The following is a 19,354-nucleotide window of genomic DNA, read 5'->3' on the forward strand; positions in this document are numbered from 1 at the left end:
CGTGCGAAGGAGCGGGTAACTGCTAGTAAAGTAAAAATACTCAATTACTACCTTTGAAATTATTGTAAATTTAGGACTTCAGAAAGCGGTTGTAAGCACTTACACTATACAGTAATTCAGCTCACTAAAAATGCAAAACTTAAGATCTCCCGAAAATTTGAAGACATTAGAACAGCAAACATGGTATTTAAACTAATTAAGTTTCATAGAAAAATACTAATGTTAGGATTAATATTTCTCGTATTATTTTAAATGTGAAAAATAACATGTATTCAGTCATCTAATTCATTAAAATTTCGAAAAAGAATTCTACTTCCTCTTACGGGGAAGAGGGAATTTCCTCCTAATGAACCAAATAAATCCTGGTCATACATATTTTTTAGTCCCTTGTAGGTGTACAATAACCAAATTATGATATTTATTAATTTATTATTTGTTCATTATACAGTTAGTAACATCCAACGTAGCCTATCCCTTCACCATGTTGATTCCAAGGGAAAACTTTGATATTTAAGTAAAAGAAAGGTTAATTAAAACTTTTTGGCCAAAGTTTCTAACCGGATCAAAGGAGTTTAGTGAACTTGGATAAGACCAAAGTTTAACTAAAACTTAGTTTGAGCTTAAAATTTCTTTATATCTTTCTCAAGTACTTAAAAACTTACCACTGTAAATTATCAGTTCACTTTGTTGTTTCCTCTGATATCTTAAATTGATTTCTTTTCATCGGCGCTGTATATTTTTTCATCGGCGTTTTTTTTTCAGAACATAAGTATACTTAATTTACTTTTTAAAGTGAAATCAGGTCACTTTTTCAAACGGCCTACATATAAACTTGGTCATTCATAAGTAAACTTTAAAAAAGGTTAGAGGCTCAGAGTGTTAGATTGAACGCTAAGTACTAAGGAAAGTCTTTTAAATTGTTTAAATAAAATAGTTGCCATAGTCCTGTTATAATGTTACCCTGTTCATGGTAACAGATGTAAGTACGGAAGTTACAAGTGAATAGTTCAGAGGTCACCAAATGGCGGACTGTGGTCCGGATCCGGGCCGCAAACATATGTTGTGTGGCCTTGTGTTACCAATTCAAAATATTTAACATGTAACTTGAGCACTTTTTTTATTTTCCCGCTAATTGTTTGAAAGGCTCTCGTCTTTCCTACTGCCGTCGATTCGCCAACGGATCGGCGCAGAGCGCAAGATCGCCAGTCGTCGCGGTGTGTTGGGCCAGTCGTCGCGGTGTGTTGGGCCAGTCGTCGCTGTGTGTTGGGGAGTGCAATAGAAAACGACACTATGAGACCAAACACAAATCATTTGCCGATAATTTTCCACCTGGTAGTTACCTGCGTAAATCTAACATTAAGATTAATCATCAAGCTACGTGTCTTCGACTCAAATAACTAGTTGTTCAATGACTGAGCAGGAGAAATGTGGAGAGGCTTCTTTGCGTATTTATTTGACTCTTGCTAAGCATATGAAATCATTCACCGATGCTGACATAGGAGAGGAAAGCATGCTGGAGGCGGGCAATGTTTTATTTTTTTATAACAGACAAATCTTTGAAACTATTCGACGGATTCGGTGATCTGCTGGTTCTCACTCAGGAAACACTCACATTTTGGCAGAATAAAATCATTGCAGTGTGAAAGGGCAGTTAAATAATTCCGACTATTATTCCTTGGCTATGAATGAATCATGTGACATTACCGTGTACCGAATGGACGAAACGTATGGGGTTGGATACCGCTGAGGTCGTAGTAATGAATACTCGATTTTCAAAATTTACTTATATGTTTAATTGTGGCAAATAAACATAAAAGCACCGCCTCTAGATGATAAAAATAAAATAATGTATTGCCACGTTGCTGCCAAATATACTGATAATGAATTAAATTAAATAATATCATGAGGGTGGGCCTAATGGTTCCAATGCTCTATGGGAATTTTGCATACGAACTTAAATTACTAAAACTTTAAAATTGACTTCCCTTTAAGTTGATATCGACTCACAAGTGCGGACGTCAGCATCTTGGCTCGACATTGCAGCTGTAGTCGAAAAAAGTGAAGATTAGTAGGCAAGAAGTCTAGTAGGCAAAGCAGACTGCGGTGTGAACGCGCCTTAAAACATGAATGTTGGAAGCACTGGAAGCTGTACTCATAGTTAAAATCAAACTCAGAGACTCGCCTAAAACAGAATCACGAAGGTATTAGCCATTGCTATTTATCGACACAACTTTAGATTCATGACAAAGTGGTCTCGTCAGGACATAGCCATATACTATTATACATATTAATTTGCCAAATAAAACATCCACCAAGGTAAGTTGCTTTACTATTAAAAATCAAAATGAGATGTCTCGCATATAGTACGAAAATATAAATTTTACTTACGGACAAGGCGCGCGAGATGTTGCTCGGCAGCAGAAACGGCAGCTAGTAAGTTCACGAGAGAAAAAATTAATATAATACGCGTGCTAATTAGGTTATTAATCCACCAAGAATTTAGTTTCAAGAACATCAGATGTAACTTAGATTAACCAGGAACGAGTAACAGGGTTCGAAAATATTTATTATAAAAAGTAAAACTAAATAACAGTACAAGCGATAAAGCAAAATTGGTAACAATTGTAGGTTTCTTGATCAAATGTTATTTTGCCGTTATTATGAAGAATCCGGGGAAAGATATGATCGAAGCGGTGATGGACTATTTTGTTATAATATGTGAGTGGGATTTTAAAAACTGCACCAGCGATGGTTGTGTCTACAAAAGAACTAGTTCACCTATTGAGAACCAATGCAAAATTAAATTAAAATTTTATTTCCCACCACTCAATCCTAATGTTGAGAGAACAATATAAGAAAATATGAAAATAATAAACTTTCTTCGCGCTAAATCTGCACTGAAACATGTTGAATTGAAAATATTTCTTGACGGAGTGGGCGCTTAATATACTGATCTGTTGTCACATCATAATAATAGAAAGCTGCGTTTCGAACAACAATTCTTCACCTTTTACAAGACTTGAAGACATTTCTTTTCAGCATCGAACATACATCAGCCAACACCTACTTAAGTTTTCGTAACTAGAAAGAAAATGTAACTTCCATTTCATTATTATCAGATATTTTTAAACACATTAATGATCTTAAACTTAAACTTCAAGGCAAAGAAAAGCTTCTATGGAGCTCCTGAATGAAGTAAAGGATTTTTTGCGCAAACTAGATCTTGAAATTGAACGTTTGCACCCTAATTTAAAAAAATCAGCAGAGACAATGATCTTAAATTACGTGTTGAGACTTGTCAGCAGCTGTTGGACAAGTATCAAGGAAACAATCGTTGAAACGTTTAATTTACACGTGTTACTTGTATGCCTTGTATATGTAATTACGTGTTGAGACTTGTCAGCAGCTGTTAGACAAGTATCAAGGAAACAACAGTTGAAAAGTTTAATTTACACGTGTTACTTGTGTGCCTTGTATCTGTAATTACGTGTTGAGACTTGTCAGCAGCTGTTGGTCAAGTATCAAGGAAACAACAGTTGAAACGTTTAATTTACACGTGTTACTTGTATGCCTTGTATCTGTAATTACGTGTTGAGACTTGTCAGCAGCTGTTGGACAAGTATCAAGGTAACAACCGTTTCAACGTTTAATTTACACGTGTACTTGTATGCATTATATCTGTAATTACGTGTTGAGACTTGTCAGCAGCTGTTGGACAAGTATCAAGGAAACAACCGTTGAAACGTTTAATTTACACATGTTACTTGTATGCCTTGTATCTGTAATTTCCTCTTTGCGAGTTATGAAAACACGATTGGTCGACACCCTCCAGTATACCTATATTTGTATCAAATAAGTATAATTATTTTAATAATACATTTATTTACTAAACTCACCCATATAATCATTAAATATGATTGCGTTAAACTGGGACGGATTTAATCAGTATTTTAATTTGAATTTATCAAAGCAATCAAATTTGAGCCAGAGAGAAAAGAACTCCTCATTATTCATCTCTTATAGTTTATAAAACCTCATTAAAACTTTTGTACCTCACGCTCTGTTTTTTATTTCTACTGCATTTTACAACTTAAAATAGTGCTTGTAACTAAAGAATTCAATGAAATGTTTGACTAAAGAATTATGTATTGACAATGAAATATTAAGATAAATAAATATATTTTTATTTCACTATAATTTTTAATTAAATAATAAGATTTTCGATTGAATGGGGCTCTTACAGAGGTGTCTGCCACTATTGAGGATTTTAATTGTTGATTTTGTTGCAGCAAACTGACAGGGCAGAGTGCTTAATTAGCGGCACAGCCACAGGCCATTAAATATAGCTCAAGTGGAATAAGCTGTCCCACACAATTGAGAGCTTGTTAAGGTGCTTTACGATTAATACTTACTTCTATATTCCAACAACTACATTGCGTATACAATATGCATATAGTACATTGACTTCTGCAACTTAACCTGAGGGAGGTAGAGGGAGGGAAGAGAGAAGGGGGGAGAGACTTGACGTTGAAATCATGAACATTGCTCAGAACTTGGTTCCGATGTAGTAATTATACTGCATCTTCAAAATTCCATATTTAAGTTTAGAAAGACTGTTACCTTGTTTTACGTATCTAGACTGATTTGAGTGAGTTTTTCTTTAAAACTTTTTCATTTATAAAGCCTAAACTCTACTGCCACAATATTCTGCTTGCTAATGTAATCAGTATACTCATAGTCCACTAGATAACAGAAAAGTTACATTGTCAAACACTGTGGGTGGCCTACACTGTGTTTTTACTTATTTGAGTGTGCGTTAGACAATGCCGTGATCAAGCGCAATGCGTCAGACTTAAGATAAATTGGATTGCTCGAGCTGTGAGTACATAGTATAGAATTTTGTTTGGGAACATTGTTTATGTTTGCAAATTATTTTTACTTTCATTTAATTTTGTTCAGAAAAAATCTATTCAAATTAATATTCAAAATACAAAACTGTTTTACATGTAAATATATGAAATATTGGAATGTTAAGAGAATTCTTAACACCTTTACTGTGACAATACACTAGGATATTCCTCTTAATATTATATGGTGAACAAAAGAATCCGCTTTAAATGGTGCAAAACAATTTCTATCATTCGGTATGGCAATGGCCTACTTTCCAATACAGCTGAGATCTGCGAAAGTTATCGTTTCCCTCGAGGGTAAATCAGATGATTCTCTCTCACAAACATCGCTTTTCCTATGGAAATATATCTTTCCCTGTTTAAGCTACTCCCGATTTGCTCAATTACATTTTTTGTTTGTTCGAACTTTGAGTGGCACTGACGACAGACACTCGTTATAATATTACATAAAGGTTTGTTATCAACAAATTCAAACCTTCCTAACCTAAAAACCCCACTATTAGGTTACCAGCTTATCTTGTCACCTCAAGAAAACGACAGCCTGCTGCCAGGTCAAGTTACGTAACATTTTAAAGCTTCTGATAGGAGAAATTGAAAACAATAACAAACTTTTAAAAGTTTTATGATGTTTATGAAAATTAAAATTAAAAAACTAGTCTTTAAGTGTGTAACGAACTAGGCACTGCAAGAGACGGAGAAATAATATCAAGGAAATTACTGAAAATATCCCTTAGATTGGATATTCCTTCTTGAAACTAATTCTTTTCCTCTCTAATTTTAACATATTGTGGTATTTATAAGACATAAAGATATTGGAATTTCCATAAAATATTCACATTACTGTTATGAATATTGCACTGCCAGAAACGGAGATTAGGAAAAGGATTGAAAATATTGCTTATAATGATTGTTCATCTAGAAACTAATTCTTTCCCTCTCAAATTGGGATATTATGGGGGTATTGATATAGCACACATATACTGACATTTCCACGAAGCAGTCAGTTATATTATGTGGAAGAGAGAAAGGTGGAGGCATAACAGTGACCAGAACAAGGGCTGACCGATGGTTTGGGGTTACAAAACCCAACAAAGTTTGTAACACTAACCTCTCCACAACAGAACTTCAGTCACAGTCACCCACAATCTGTAACACGTTGTACTTACACTTCCATAACTTTATTTGGTGTTTAGTAGCTTTATTTACCATAAAGAGGTTATGTAATCGTTCTGAATTGTATTTTTAGTCAATGAAGTTGACTTTCATTAGTGCTATTGCACATTTGTTTTTAATTTTTATGTTGACGCACATTTTTCATGTTGCTCTTGCGATAGCCTCCCACCTGTTACTATGAAGATCTAGCCAGTGAGAGATGTGTAACTGCACATGTATGCAAGTGTCTCTGTTCAAGGCTGCTCATTATCCCTCTCTGATTGCTATGAATTGATTCCCCTTCATGGGCCTCCAGCTTCGAAGTAATTCTTCTTCTAAAAAATTCACTCCTTGAAGTATATAACCATATTTCACAAGACAACCTGTTACCTCCAAGTAAAAAGCCTTTTCAGTGAGAGAATGCAGCTGCACAAATGTGCTTTATTATGCTTAGTTTTACTCCTCTTGTAGCAAGTGAGTCCACTTACTCGGTTCTCAAATCTATCTATACATGACTCTCTAACGGTGAAAGTCACTTCTTGAAGTATATAACCATGTCACAAGACAACCTGTTACCTCAGAGTAAAAAACCTTTTCAGTGAGAGAAGTGCAGCTGCACAAATGTTCTTTGTTATGCTTAGTTTTACTCCTCGTAGTAAGTGAGTCCACTTACTCTGTTCTCAAATCTATCTACACATGACTCTCTACTAAGGGTCAAAGTCACTTCTTGAAGTATATAACCATGTCACAAGACAGCCTGTCATCTCCAAGTAAAAAACCTCTTCAGTGAGAGACGTGCAGCTGCACAAATGTGCTTTATTATGCTTAGTTTTACTCATCTTGTAGAGAGTGAGTCCACTTACTCAGTTCTCTCTATCTATACATGACTCTTTACTAAGGAGTCAAAGCCTAATTCAAAGTCGCTTCTCAAAGTATGTAACCAAAATTCCTTGATATGCTTTAAGTACAAGACAAATTCCTTTGGTAAAATGATCTTTTAGTCTCTAAGACTGCTTATTTTTCTTCTCTTATACCTTTGCATCAATCACTTAAAACTTTGCAGACCATCAAGTCTACTAGGAATTGCATACTAATAATACTAGTAAAAATTTAGTAACACCTCATTCGGCATTGGTTGTAAACTATTTGTTATGCATTAGTGGTCATCAATTGAAATGGATGTTTCTTAGCAGTTTATAAATATTTCTAAATCATTTTACATAAATCACAGTATCTGGAAGAGCCGTTGGGCAAGTCATATGAGGGGCTGGACATTAAAGTCTAACTTAGAGATAGAGCAGGTTAAAATCCTGTGTGATCATTCACTTTTTATCTATTACCACTCGAGTTTGTACTGTACTGACTCTCTTCCTTATTCTGTTTGCAAGACCTCAAACAGGCTAATGGGCCATGAAGAATGGCAGAATAAGGCTAAAAGGAGATCAGCCTTTCCTCTTACCCAAAAATCTCAAAATAGCTTCTCTGAAAGTTCCAATAAATTTGGCTTTTTAATCTATTAATTGTCTGTACCATTTAATTGATTGGACTCCTAAGCTTGGAATTTATCACCTTGGTTCTTGATTTTAAGGCGTTTGATTTTAAGGATCTATTAATGCTTTAGCTGAAAATTTGGGATCTTATGAATTTATAAAAACATGTACAGTTAGGAAAGATGATAAAACAATTTTTTATTAACGAAAACAAGACATAACTAGCATCATATCCACAAACATACATCACATTTCATAACACAGATTATCATTGTTTAGCTTATATAGTCAACACTAAATAACACTATTCAATTTGAATCAATATTTTTCCATTTTATTTAGAATGAATTAACTTGGATATAAGCATCAGTAATTTGATGTTCCAACATAAGAAAGTACTTTCATTTTTTTATTTAAAACTTATTAACCCACGTATTATAAAATAAAAATTGTAACATAAGCAATCAATTTTAGTTTGTATTTGAGGTATGATTTAACATTACACCTTATGTGACCAAACTTACACCAATATTAAGTGTCCATGAAGAGGCTTCTGACCTAGAAATACTAGTTCTGGCTATGAGGTTAATATGAGATAAGTAGATAAGTACACAGATGGTGACATGTATCAATAATATGCCCAATTGTTTCTGGATACATTATTAATAATATGTTGCATTCTTTTACAAACTTTTTATAAATAATAAAGAATATTTACATAATCCTCTACAAGCAATCTGCCTATGAAACATGTTTAGTTTGTCATCAATACCAAACTACACATTAATGGTCATCAATAACAGCACCATTATTGATGAAACACAGATTGACTAATGGACTGTAACGCCATCAAAGGGGAGTTAATGGTAAACTGTTATAGTTGGTGTGACCAGAACAATCTACTGGTCAAAACTTGGGCTATCATTGTTTCATTGAGGCATACCCACTCAACTAAGTCCAGGGAAATGGCTACATTCCTGCCTACAGTAGAATTTCTGCATACACAGAATGTACTCTACCCAAAATCAAACCTTCACAGTCCAATTGGATTTGGAAATACAAGCTAAATGTTAAAGGAATCCTAATTGTTCCTAAGTACGAAAATAGCCTCATATAAATACAATCGTAATTTTTAAAAAGCTGACTCAGTTCAATATAGTAGTTTAAATAACTATTGCCTACTAATTTGAGGATTTTTAAGTCAACACAAATTAATATCAAAAATCATCATACATTTAAATTACCTGATAGAAAATGTAATTTTTAACTGGAAAATATAGATTTGGCCATTATGCTTAATGTGAGATCATACTCTCTTAATACAATATTCGTATTCATCTAACAATAGCAGATTTATTAACATTGTGGTTTACACATATGCCACAATATTTCTGTTGTTGGGCCAATGGTTGTCCCTAGGAATAATTATTCTGGGCTTGAACAAGATAGTATAGTACACTGTTCACAATATCAAATACATACAAGCATCAGCACTCTGTATACGTATATAATTATTCAGAATAGTGGTTTTATTTAATCAGAGTTGCTGATAGGCAAGTATTTTTATATTAAATAGAGGAAATGCAAAAAACTTAATAACAATATGTTTGTAAGGGCATCTTCATTAGAACAGTACAATTTATAACAATGTAGAACACAGAGTCAAAGATGGAACAAACCTACATATTTTTAGGGAAAAACCCTTTTAAATGCTTTTATACCTTATAAATTGTGTACTGAAGCAAAATGAGCTAATTATCTATTTTATTAGAACATTTTCAATATTTGTATGATGTTATTTATTTGTAACACAATGTTTCTCAATTATTTACGTTACTGATTATCAGATCAGTAGGAATAATCTGATTTTCAGATCAGTAGGAGTAATCTGATTTTCAGACCAGTAGGCCCTTTGATTTTAAACCAGTAGGTACTGTGATTTTTAGACCAGTAGGCACTCTGATTTACAGACCAGTAGGGCCTTTGATTTTAAACCAGTAGGCACTGTGATTTTTAGACCAGTAGGCACTCTGATTTACAGACCAGTAGGGCCTTTGATTTTAAACCAGTAGGCAATCTGATTTTCACACCAGTAGGCAATCTGATTTTCAGACCAGTAAGCAATATGATTCTCAGACCAGTAGGCAATCTGATTTTCAGACCAATAGGCAATGTGATTTTCAGACCAGTAGGCAATCTGATTTTTAGACCAGTAGGCTCTTTGATTATTAACCAGTAGGCACTCTGATTTTCAAACCAGTAGGCATTCTGGTTTTCTGTAGGATTACAGTTTCAGTTGATGGAGAAAAGAATACAGAATAAAATTTTGAACTAGTTTTACCAATCTAAAATCTAACTACTAATTAAATATTTTTACTACACCATAAAAGGACTGTTATGACCTATTTTTGTATTGTTAAGCTTTAACTTATCACTATAAAATATACACAACAAATTGTAGTAATATGTTTTCCTACATAATTATAATGTGACAATAAAAGAATAGAATAGTTTGTATATAAATAAAGTAAATCTGTAATTAGCACATTAGAGAATAGACAACTCCACTAATACTATATTAAAATTATGTGTCCCGAACCTTAGCAACTCTTTAATCAATTAAAAGAAAATGTTTAAAATATTATAGGAATAATTCTTTCTAATTGCATACTACTAAACTTCATTAAAACATGAAGAAGGGAAAAGGCACTTATACCACTAACAACAATTTTTGGAATTCTTTAAAAAGTATCACACATTAGGAACAAATCCATGAAGGAAAAATTCTATTTTTTTCCAATTGAAACCTTTAATAAAATATGCAAATGGTCTTGTGGAAGGGGACAGCATCAAGTTCTTCCCTACACTGTCGGCGGTAAGTCCACAGGAAGTGATCAATCAGGATAGAATTGCAAGAGAGTGACTTCCCAGACCCATGTGTTAACTGTTGTACCCTGTTCCTTAGCCTCTCTACAGCTTCTATAGAACATCCTCGAATCTCTACCTCATCAGGTGAACCATTGGGGAGCAGTTCTCCTAATTACAGAAAATACAGATCAATTCAATTCCTTTAGTTATATGGATCAGCACATTATATATATATATATATATATATATATATATATATATATATATATATATATATATATATATATATATATATATATATATATATATTATATAAACACACACAATTTAAATGCTAATAAATATGGATAATAAACAGAAAAATATAACAATAATTAAACCCTTCTCACGTGTATTACGGGAAATCCTGTGAGGTAAAATAACTACTCCACATGTGTACGACAAATGTCACAATCAAAGTTTTTTCCTCGAACACAAACTGTAGTTCATAAAACTGGTGAACAATGTTTGAGAATGTTAACTGAACATCACACAAAGCTGCGCTCTTTGTTGTTCATTGTTCTCTGCCGCCTGTTAATGATCAGAAACTGGTTGTTATAATAACCAAACACCATTGTGCGCTGTATGCATGTGCGTTTGATGGCTTTTTCCTTGTGTGGAGAATGTGTGGAACAATGTGTGGAGAATGACATTGCAATTCTTGAGACCTGCGTACAAACTTTGTTCCTATCTTTAATTGCGTACTATCTAAACATTGATTACATCTGACAATCCAACTAATTTTATTTTATTAAGATTGCTTTATCTGTTTTCAATGAATTGGCAAATTCTACGTTTTGTTTTCTTATATCGTACATGTTTATTTGTGATAAATATATCTTTAAAATGTTTTTTTTTTTACTTCCTATAACTTCAGAAATCTTGATTAAATCAGAAGTTTAAACAAATTAACACTAATTTTTGTTGTCATTATACGTAAGAGAGAAATTAAAAAAATGTATATACAGCTAAGAGTTAACAAACAATGAAAACATACATTTAAAACTATTGATTTACATACCCATTTACATTCCAATTAGAATGGTGAAACTGATGACACAAAATTGCTTGCCACACATTTCACTAACATGACTTTATCATCTTGTAAACAGTGTTGTTTCAATTTATTTCTTTTTAATTTTGGTTTTAGTGTATCTTACTGTTGATAACAAAGTTAAATGTTAAATCTATCTGGCCTTCTTCTCTTTTAGCAAACATTTCTGAAGAAATAAGTGACTCACCCATTTCGAGTTTCTTATAAAGCTCTTTACTGTATTGTAACACCCCAAAGTGCACTAAAACTTGAGGAACTCTGAAACAAAAAAACAAAGCCATTATTATAAATTGATTGGTGAATAACAATCAAATACTAAATCTATGCTAAACCAAATAAGTGGCCTCAATTACACATCTTCTTTTATTCGTGATTTAATAAAAATGTTTAAAGCTGAAGAAATATTTAGTTATATTACAAAGAAATCAAATTGTAATAGTTGAGCAATAAGAAACTAAAAATAAGGTATTTTCTATTATTTTATAAAAGAAAATAGTTTTTTCCAATAAGAAGAGCTCATCCTCAACAAAAATAAGGTGTTTGCAAATCAACAGTCTGTGGGCTTCTAAAAGTATGACAATTAGGAGACAAGAAAGCACAGCTATCAATCCTGGGAGGGTAAAAAAACTTTGCAATACCTTAGGATAAATTAATTTTTTTCATTACTGGATATATAATCATATACGCTTTTATGTTTGATCCTCTTTATAATTGTTTTCTAAGAGTGATTTCACAAAGAAAATTAATTTCCGTTTGGTAATTTGTAAAGTTTAGTTTGTACCATGTATTGCATCTTATATCTCATATATAGGTTAATTAAAATTGGAATCTATATGATGACTTTCTGTAAATTATAACTTATAACTTTGAATAACTTTAACTTAAAATAAGTTATAATTCATATTATAACCCAGTGTTTTCTTTAATTATTGATTTAATGTAGTCTTAATGGACTGAACTTTGACCTTGTTAAAAACTGGTATGAGGTCTTACAACAAATAAAGATGAAAGATTGATCATATCAGAAATTATAATTAATTGTTTGTCTAGCTAAACATAGCACATACCTATAATCAGCAAACATGGTTATAGTGTCTATATCTTCAAAGGCACCCAATCCTTTGCCCTCAAAGCAGGACCAAACATCTCCGATCAGTATTTGGGCTCGTTTATAAAACGACACTGCAACAATAAGGGAACATACCGAAATGAAGACCGTTGCGTATTTTTCAGTTATACAGGGTGTCCCATGAAGAAACGGAGAAACTGTCAGGATTTGTTCTTACGGTGAAAATAATGAAAAAAGTTCATATACACATAGGTCCAGAAACGCTTAGTTAGCGAGCTATACAGGGTGAAAGATTTCTCCCAGATTTCAGTGCCACCGTTAAAAGGGAGCACTATTAAATTATTTTGGGCATTACCCAGGACGTAAAATGTAATGTATATTATGCAAATTGAACTGAAAAATGGAATAAAATTGGTACCAGACCTCTAGCTGCAGTAATTTTTAAGATATATGAAGAAATACGCAAAATTCGGTGTCCAAAAACAAGTTTCATTTAGGTTTCAAGTAGATTAACTTTGTTAAATGTGTAACAAACACATAAAATTCTTTAACAAAACTTGTAAAGAATTAATTTCTTAAGATAATGATGTAAAATAAGCTAATAAAAATTATACGTAAACTTTAAGAAAATCAATTTTTAATTAAATAAATAACGTACGAAGAATAGACAAAATCGGTTACACTTTTTTTCTTGCTGAACGTATATGTTTTTATAACCTTTTATTTTCACTTACTATTGCAAAAAAAATAAATGCTAACAAAATAACTAACCTTAGTTTAGTAACTGTTCGAAATTCCCTCCTTCACAATGCACACAGCACTCTGCTCGACGTAAAATATTTGTGGTGGTTGGTATCAACTTTACGTTTATACACCATAGCTTTGATATGTCCCCATAAGAAGTAGTCAAGAGGCGATGTCAGGCGATCGTGGTGGCCAGTTGATTGGTCCACCACGCCCAATCCAGTTCAAGAAATTAGCATTCAAATGATTTCTAGCTACTAAAGAAAAATGAGGAGTTGCACCATCGTGTTGGAAAATCATTTTTAATCTTTTTTGTAAAGGGGTATCTTCCAAAAGAGCCGGTAAATCATTTTTTAGTAATTGTTCATACATATTTCCTGTAAGGTTTCTTTAAAAAACGAATGGTCCTAGAATTTTGTCATCAATAACGGCACACCAAACATTAATGTGAAATGGTGTTGGAAAAAGGTTTCTACGGTACCATGTGGATTTTTTTCGCTCCATAAATGACTATTTCTACAATTGAAGGACCCGTTTCTTGTGAAAGTTGCTTCATCAGTAAATAAAATTGAATTCACCCTATCAGCATTGTCTAGAAGCCAATGAGAAAAGTTTAACCGTAAAGGGTAATCTGTCGGCAGCAAATGTTGTACCTTTTGCAGGTGAAAAGGATGAAGTCTCTCTTTACGCAAGATGCGCCACACTTTGTTTCTCAATAAACCAGTGGGATACGCAATTCGCCTCGTACTAGTACCCGGGCTACGATGAATATGTCGAATCACTTGAAGTTAATCGTTAACGCGATGATGTGCCTGCCGATCAACCGAAAACGAAATTGTTGGAAATGATCCATTCGTTCTTAAAAACTGAAACACGGAAGAAAAGGTTTTCGCATTTGGAATCCGCCTTGCAGGAAATCTTTCCTGATATTCACGTCGAGCAGCTTCCGCATTTCCATTAGCATATCTGTAACAGAACATTATGTCGGCATATTCTTCATTAGAAAATTGAAACGGCGTATTAACTTTTATACTGTATCAATATTTACACTTAACTTATCTGTATGACACTTCAATAAAAAATATTCAAAAAAAAGTTCGTAATTGTGATTGTTGAACAGCTGTTAGTACTGCCAACGTATGAAAATAATATTTTTGTTACAAAAGTTGTAGAATAACGTAAATTAATTCGCAATTATTGTTAAGTTTCAGATTTTATGACACAAAAGTTTTTTTACTAGTATATAATTCATTAGAAAAAATAGAAGAATGTTTCTATAAATAAAATCTATACTTAATTATTTTCAATAATATTTTCAATAATTAACATGTTTTCTCCAATTATTAGGATGTACATTCAGTAAGAAAAAAAGTGTAACTGATTTTATCTATTCTTCGTACGTTATTTATTTAATTAAAAATTGATTTTCTTAAAGTTTACGTATAATTTGTATTGGTTTATTTTACATCATTATCTTAAGAAATTAATTCTTTACAAGTTTTGTTAAAGAATTTTACGTGTTTGTTACACATTATCAAAGTTAATCTACTTGAAACCTAAATGAAACTTGTTTTTGGACACCGAATTTTGCGTATTTCTTCATATATCTTAAAAATTACTGCAGCTAGAGGTCTGGTACCAATTTTATTCCATTTTTCAGTTCAATTTGCATAATATACATTACATTTTACGTCCTGGGTAATGCCCAAAAATTTAATAGTGCTCCCTTTTAACGGTGGCACTGAAATCTGGGAGAAATCTTTCACCCTGTATAGCTCGCTAACTAAGCGTTTCTGGACCTAAGTCTATATGAACTTTTTTCATTATTTTCACCGTAAGAACAAGTCCTGACAGTTTCTCCATTTCTTCATGGGACACCCTGTATAAAGAAATTGGAAAGTGTGAAAGGGGTGTAGTATAAGCAGTAGAAAGTGGATTTCCTTTCACAGCAATCTACAACAGAACAATTAGATCTTCATTACCTTTGACCCATAGGCAGTCGTCTGCTCCACATACACAGTTTACTTGTGCTAATTTTAACTGCACTATTTTAACACAATATATATATACAGGGTGAGTTTTTTAAAGTGATCCAATAGCTAACTTTTTAATTACACGACTTAGCACCACACTTTAAATTTGGAACTTGCTCAATTTTAAGTTTCACTCAGGGATACACTTTCAAATTTTTGGAAGATGGCCGCCATTTTCCAATATGGCGGTCAACTTTAAAATCTCTTATGGAACACCCTGTATTTTATGTTGTTTTTAGATTCTACACAACAAAATAATACATTTTTGCTTCTGAGAGTTTTTCAATATCTCTAATGGTTCAGGAGCTACGTGGACTGGAAGTTTTCATAATTTTTGCCAATATGGCGGCCAACTTTAAAATATTTTATGGAACACCCTGTATTTTATGTTGCTTTTATATTCTACACTACAAAATAAGACATTTTTGCATTTTAGAGTTTTTCTATATCTCTAATGGTTCAGGAGCTACGTGGACTGCAAGTTTTCGGATTTTTTCGGACTGATGATAAAAACTTGCAGTCCACGTAGCTCCTGAACCATTAGAGATATGGTTACAGTAACACTTAACAAAAATAATCCACAAAAAAGAACAAAACGTTTTCTTCCAGAAGCCCAAGATATTCCAATCCTTGTCTTAGAAGCCACCTGCAGCGAGGAGATGTCAGACATTATTCAATCGTTGCAACAAAGACATCAACAGGATATGATGACATATCTGCCAAACCGGTCAAGCTATGTGCAGAAGAACTCAGGGACCCCTTGGTTGACATTACGAACAAGTCATTTGCATCAGTAGTCTTCCCATTGCCACTAAAGGTAGCTAAAGTTTATCCTAAATACAAAAAAGGCCCTACAACTGAACCAGCAAATTATCGACCAATATTCCAACCAACATACCAACATTCTCCAAAATTATTGAAAAACTAGTACTAAAAAGACTTTTCAATCATCTTAACCAACATAACTTATAACCACAGACCAACATGGATTTCTAAAGGATAAATCTACAACAACTGCTTTGATCAGCTTAATGGAGTTCCTTCTGGATCAGCTTGAGGAAGGCAAGACTGCCACTACTGTACTTCTCAATTACAGCAAAGCCTTTGACTGTCTTGATCACAACCACCTTTTAGAGAAATTAAAAACCATTAGAATACAAAATAACATAAATAAATGGTTTTCTAGCTATCTATCTAATAGTCAACTGGTTGAGATTAAACATAATAAAAATGGGAAAGCTGATATAACACGCTCCAAATCAAACCCAATCACTAGAGGAGTGCCGCAGGGATCAATCTTGAGTCCTGTTCTCTTTATTCTCTTCACGAATGACCTACCTCATTTCATGCAGGATTTTAGTAAATTGACCATACGAGTATATGCTGACGACACTGCACTATTGCTAAGTCAGACTGACCCAAAAAATCTAGAGATAGACAGCTTTATAGCATTAAGAATGGCAATGCAGTATTGTCATGGCAACAACTTGATAGCTAACGAAAGTAAAAGTCAACAACTAATATTTGGGAGAGACAGAAAACTGTAGGGCGACTCCCTGGTCTTACCTTGGTAAGTTACCTAAACCAAATATCTTGGCATTATAATAGATGAAAGTTTATCATGGACACCCCATATTAACTCCCTTTGCAGTAAACTAAGTTCAGGATTATTTGTGATGCGTAGAATAATGACCATAAGCGACTTAACTACAGCCAAGACTGCATATCACGCTCTCTTTGAAACCCACCTGCGGTGTGGTATTTTTGTTTTGGGTGGAACCACCATGTTAAACATTCAACGTGTCAACGCTACAAAAAAAAAACCATCAGAATACTGGGGACATTACCACCTTGACAAACCTGTAGAGGAGCTGTCCATGAACTGAAGATTCTTACAGTCATCAACCTTTATATTCTGGAAACTGCTACCTATGTCTACATTAATGCACCTGAAAATGCACACAGCGGAGTACAATATCGTCAATACAACACCAGAAATTCAAGAAACTTCTGCCTTCCAGTACACAGACTAACATCCATTGAGAAGAAACCGAGTTACACTGGAGCAAAAATATGGAACATACTGCCAGAGGAAATAAAGACAATCAGCCACCTTCATTTTAAAAGACATCTAAAAACCTGGCTGCAAGAACGACCGTTTTATTCCTTGAACGAATTTTACAATTGGAGACAACTATGTTTATAAAGACAAAAGATTAAATGTGGTATTTTTACTTTAGTTCTACTACATTGTTTTACTGTATTACTGTGTATTATATCATGTTGACGCCACTACTAGTCTTGAAGACTACGTAAATAAAGAGATTTTGACTTTGACTTAGTAACCTCTCTAGCTCAGTGAAAACCAAGTATCCTCTCTAGTTCACTGGAAACCAAGTACCCTCTCTAGTTCACTGGAAACCAAGTATCTTCTGTAGTTCACTGGAAACCAAGTACTCTCTCTAGCTCACTAGAAACCAAGTACCAAGGTATCATAACCCGGTGGTCCTGGTTTGTATCATAAGCAACCCTCAGACCCACAAGAAACATTAGTGTTAAAAACAGTACTTATCCAGGTATTATCCTCTGTACACTCTGTCCTTATCTCCTGTTTATCACTAAGCTATATAAGTAGTTAAGTACATACGTACATATTATAAATAGAAAAAGTTAAGGCTACCATTTATGAGAGATCACGTTATCTGAGCTTGAATTTGGGTATTTTCTCAAGATATATTTTTCTTTTATCGCCAGAAGTGTGGAGTAGTGTCACTAAAGCCCGCACTGATGGCCAGGGAAATTTCCAATCGATATTTTCCCGACCTCAGATCACGTACCAGATCGTCCAACGTGGTAGTGTATGTACCAAGGTTAATTTTAACTTTGGTACTACTAGTAACATATTTAAGATAACTTAATTTAAACCCTGGATTATGGATCCTCTGAGTGGATACATTTTTCAATGCTAAAAGTTGTGTCCGTTTGAAATCCCTCGACGTATGTGCCACCTAGCAACTAACGCTAGAAACAAATGCTATTAGTGACCGGCAAGCAGCACTAAGCGAAGTGTCGTAGAACTGGTAAATAAATAATAATAATAAATATTTTATTCCATAAGACATTTTTACAAGAAATGTATCGGAATCGTCAAATTTAGAGAGCTAAAATTTTCCATACACTACCACAAAAGTCTCTTTCATACATACATTGTTTGACGTCACACTCTCACTCATTCGAATTGTCCAACTCTAGTCCCTAGTTAGTCTGCCAATCGAGGGTCTCCCAATTAAATACCATAAACTCGTCCGTGTTGTAAAAAGCATTTGCGACTAAAAAGTTTATTTCAGACGAGCTTTAAAGGCCTTCGGCATTGAGGCAATTTTTAGTGAATTTGGTCATCAGCTGTTGAGAAAGAGAACTCCTGCCTGTGAAGGCAAACGTTCAAACAGTACCGTCCTGTGTGCTCCAGTTCGGTAGTTGTTCCTGCCTTTAGTTACATAAGAGTGTATGTCACTACCTCTTATGGCATTACATTTAGATTTTTAAAAAAGACAGGCCTATAAAATATATAGCCAGGGCAATTTCAAAAGTTTTAGTTCTTTGAAAGCTTGCCTACACGACTCTCTACTACGTGATTTGACAATTATTAGGGTCGTTTTTTTTAAGAATGAAGATTCTTGAGAAATTTGAGTTTACGCAACCTCCCCACAAAGTTAATCCGTAGGATAGGTGTGGGTAGAGTACTCCATAGTATGCAGTCATCAATATCTGGGTCGGGCAATACTTGAATAGTTTTCTCAAGACATATATTCCTGAGGATAGTTTTGAGCATTACTGTCGGACTTTTGTCTGCGTTTGTGTTTCGCAAACAGAATTGGATGAAACTTGACTTTATTGAATTTGTTTTGAGATTAAGCTCATTAAAGTGTTGAACTGTGTTATTCACATTAATGAATGTTACTTTTTCGAGTTCTTTGATTAAATTTGCGTTGAGA

At 33.7% G+C, this 19,354-nt stretch overlaps 1 protein-coding gene across 2 annotated transcripts in view; it reads right to left on the bottom strand.

Moving 5' to 3' along the window:
• Positions 1-7,730: 7,730 nt before the first annotated feature.
• The window catches only part of LOC124355285 (queuosine salvage protein), a 31,010-nt gene continuing 19,386 nt past the window's right edge, over positions 7,731-19,354 (bottom strand). For both annotated transcript variants that reach the window (XM_046806347.1, XM_046806346.1), the window contains 3 exons: positions 12,581-12,695; positions 11,701-11,771; positions 7,731-10,588 (listed from right to left, as the gene is read on the bottom strand). In XM_046806347.1, the coding sequence (XP_046662303.1) occupies positions 10,362-10,588; positions 11,701-11,771; positions 12,581-12,695 (413 nt within the window). In that variant the 3' untranslated portion in view covers positions 7,731-10,361. The remainder of the gene's footprint in view (positions 10,589-11,700; positions 11,772-12,580; positions 12,696-19,354) is intronic.

This window comes from Homalodisca vitripennis, chromosome 2 (assembly GCF_021130785.1).
Source record: "Homalodisca vitripennis isolate AUS2020 chromosome 2, UT_GWSS_2.1, whole genome shotgun sequence".
Lineage (NCBI taxonomy): Eukaryota > Metazoa > Arthropoda > Insecta > Hemiptera > Cicadellidae > Homalodisca > Homalodisca vitripennis.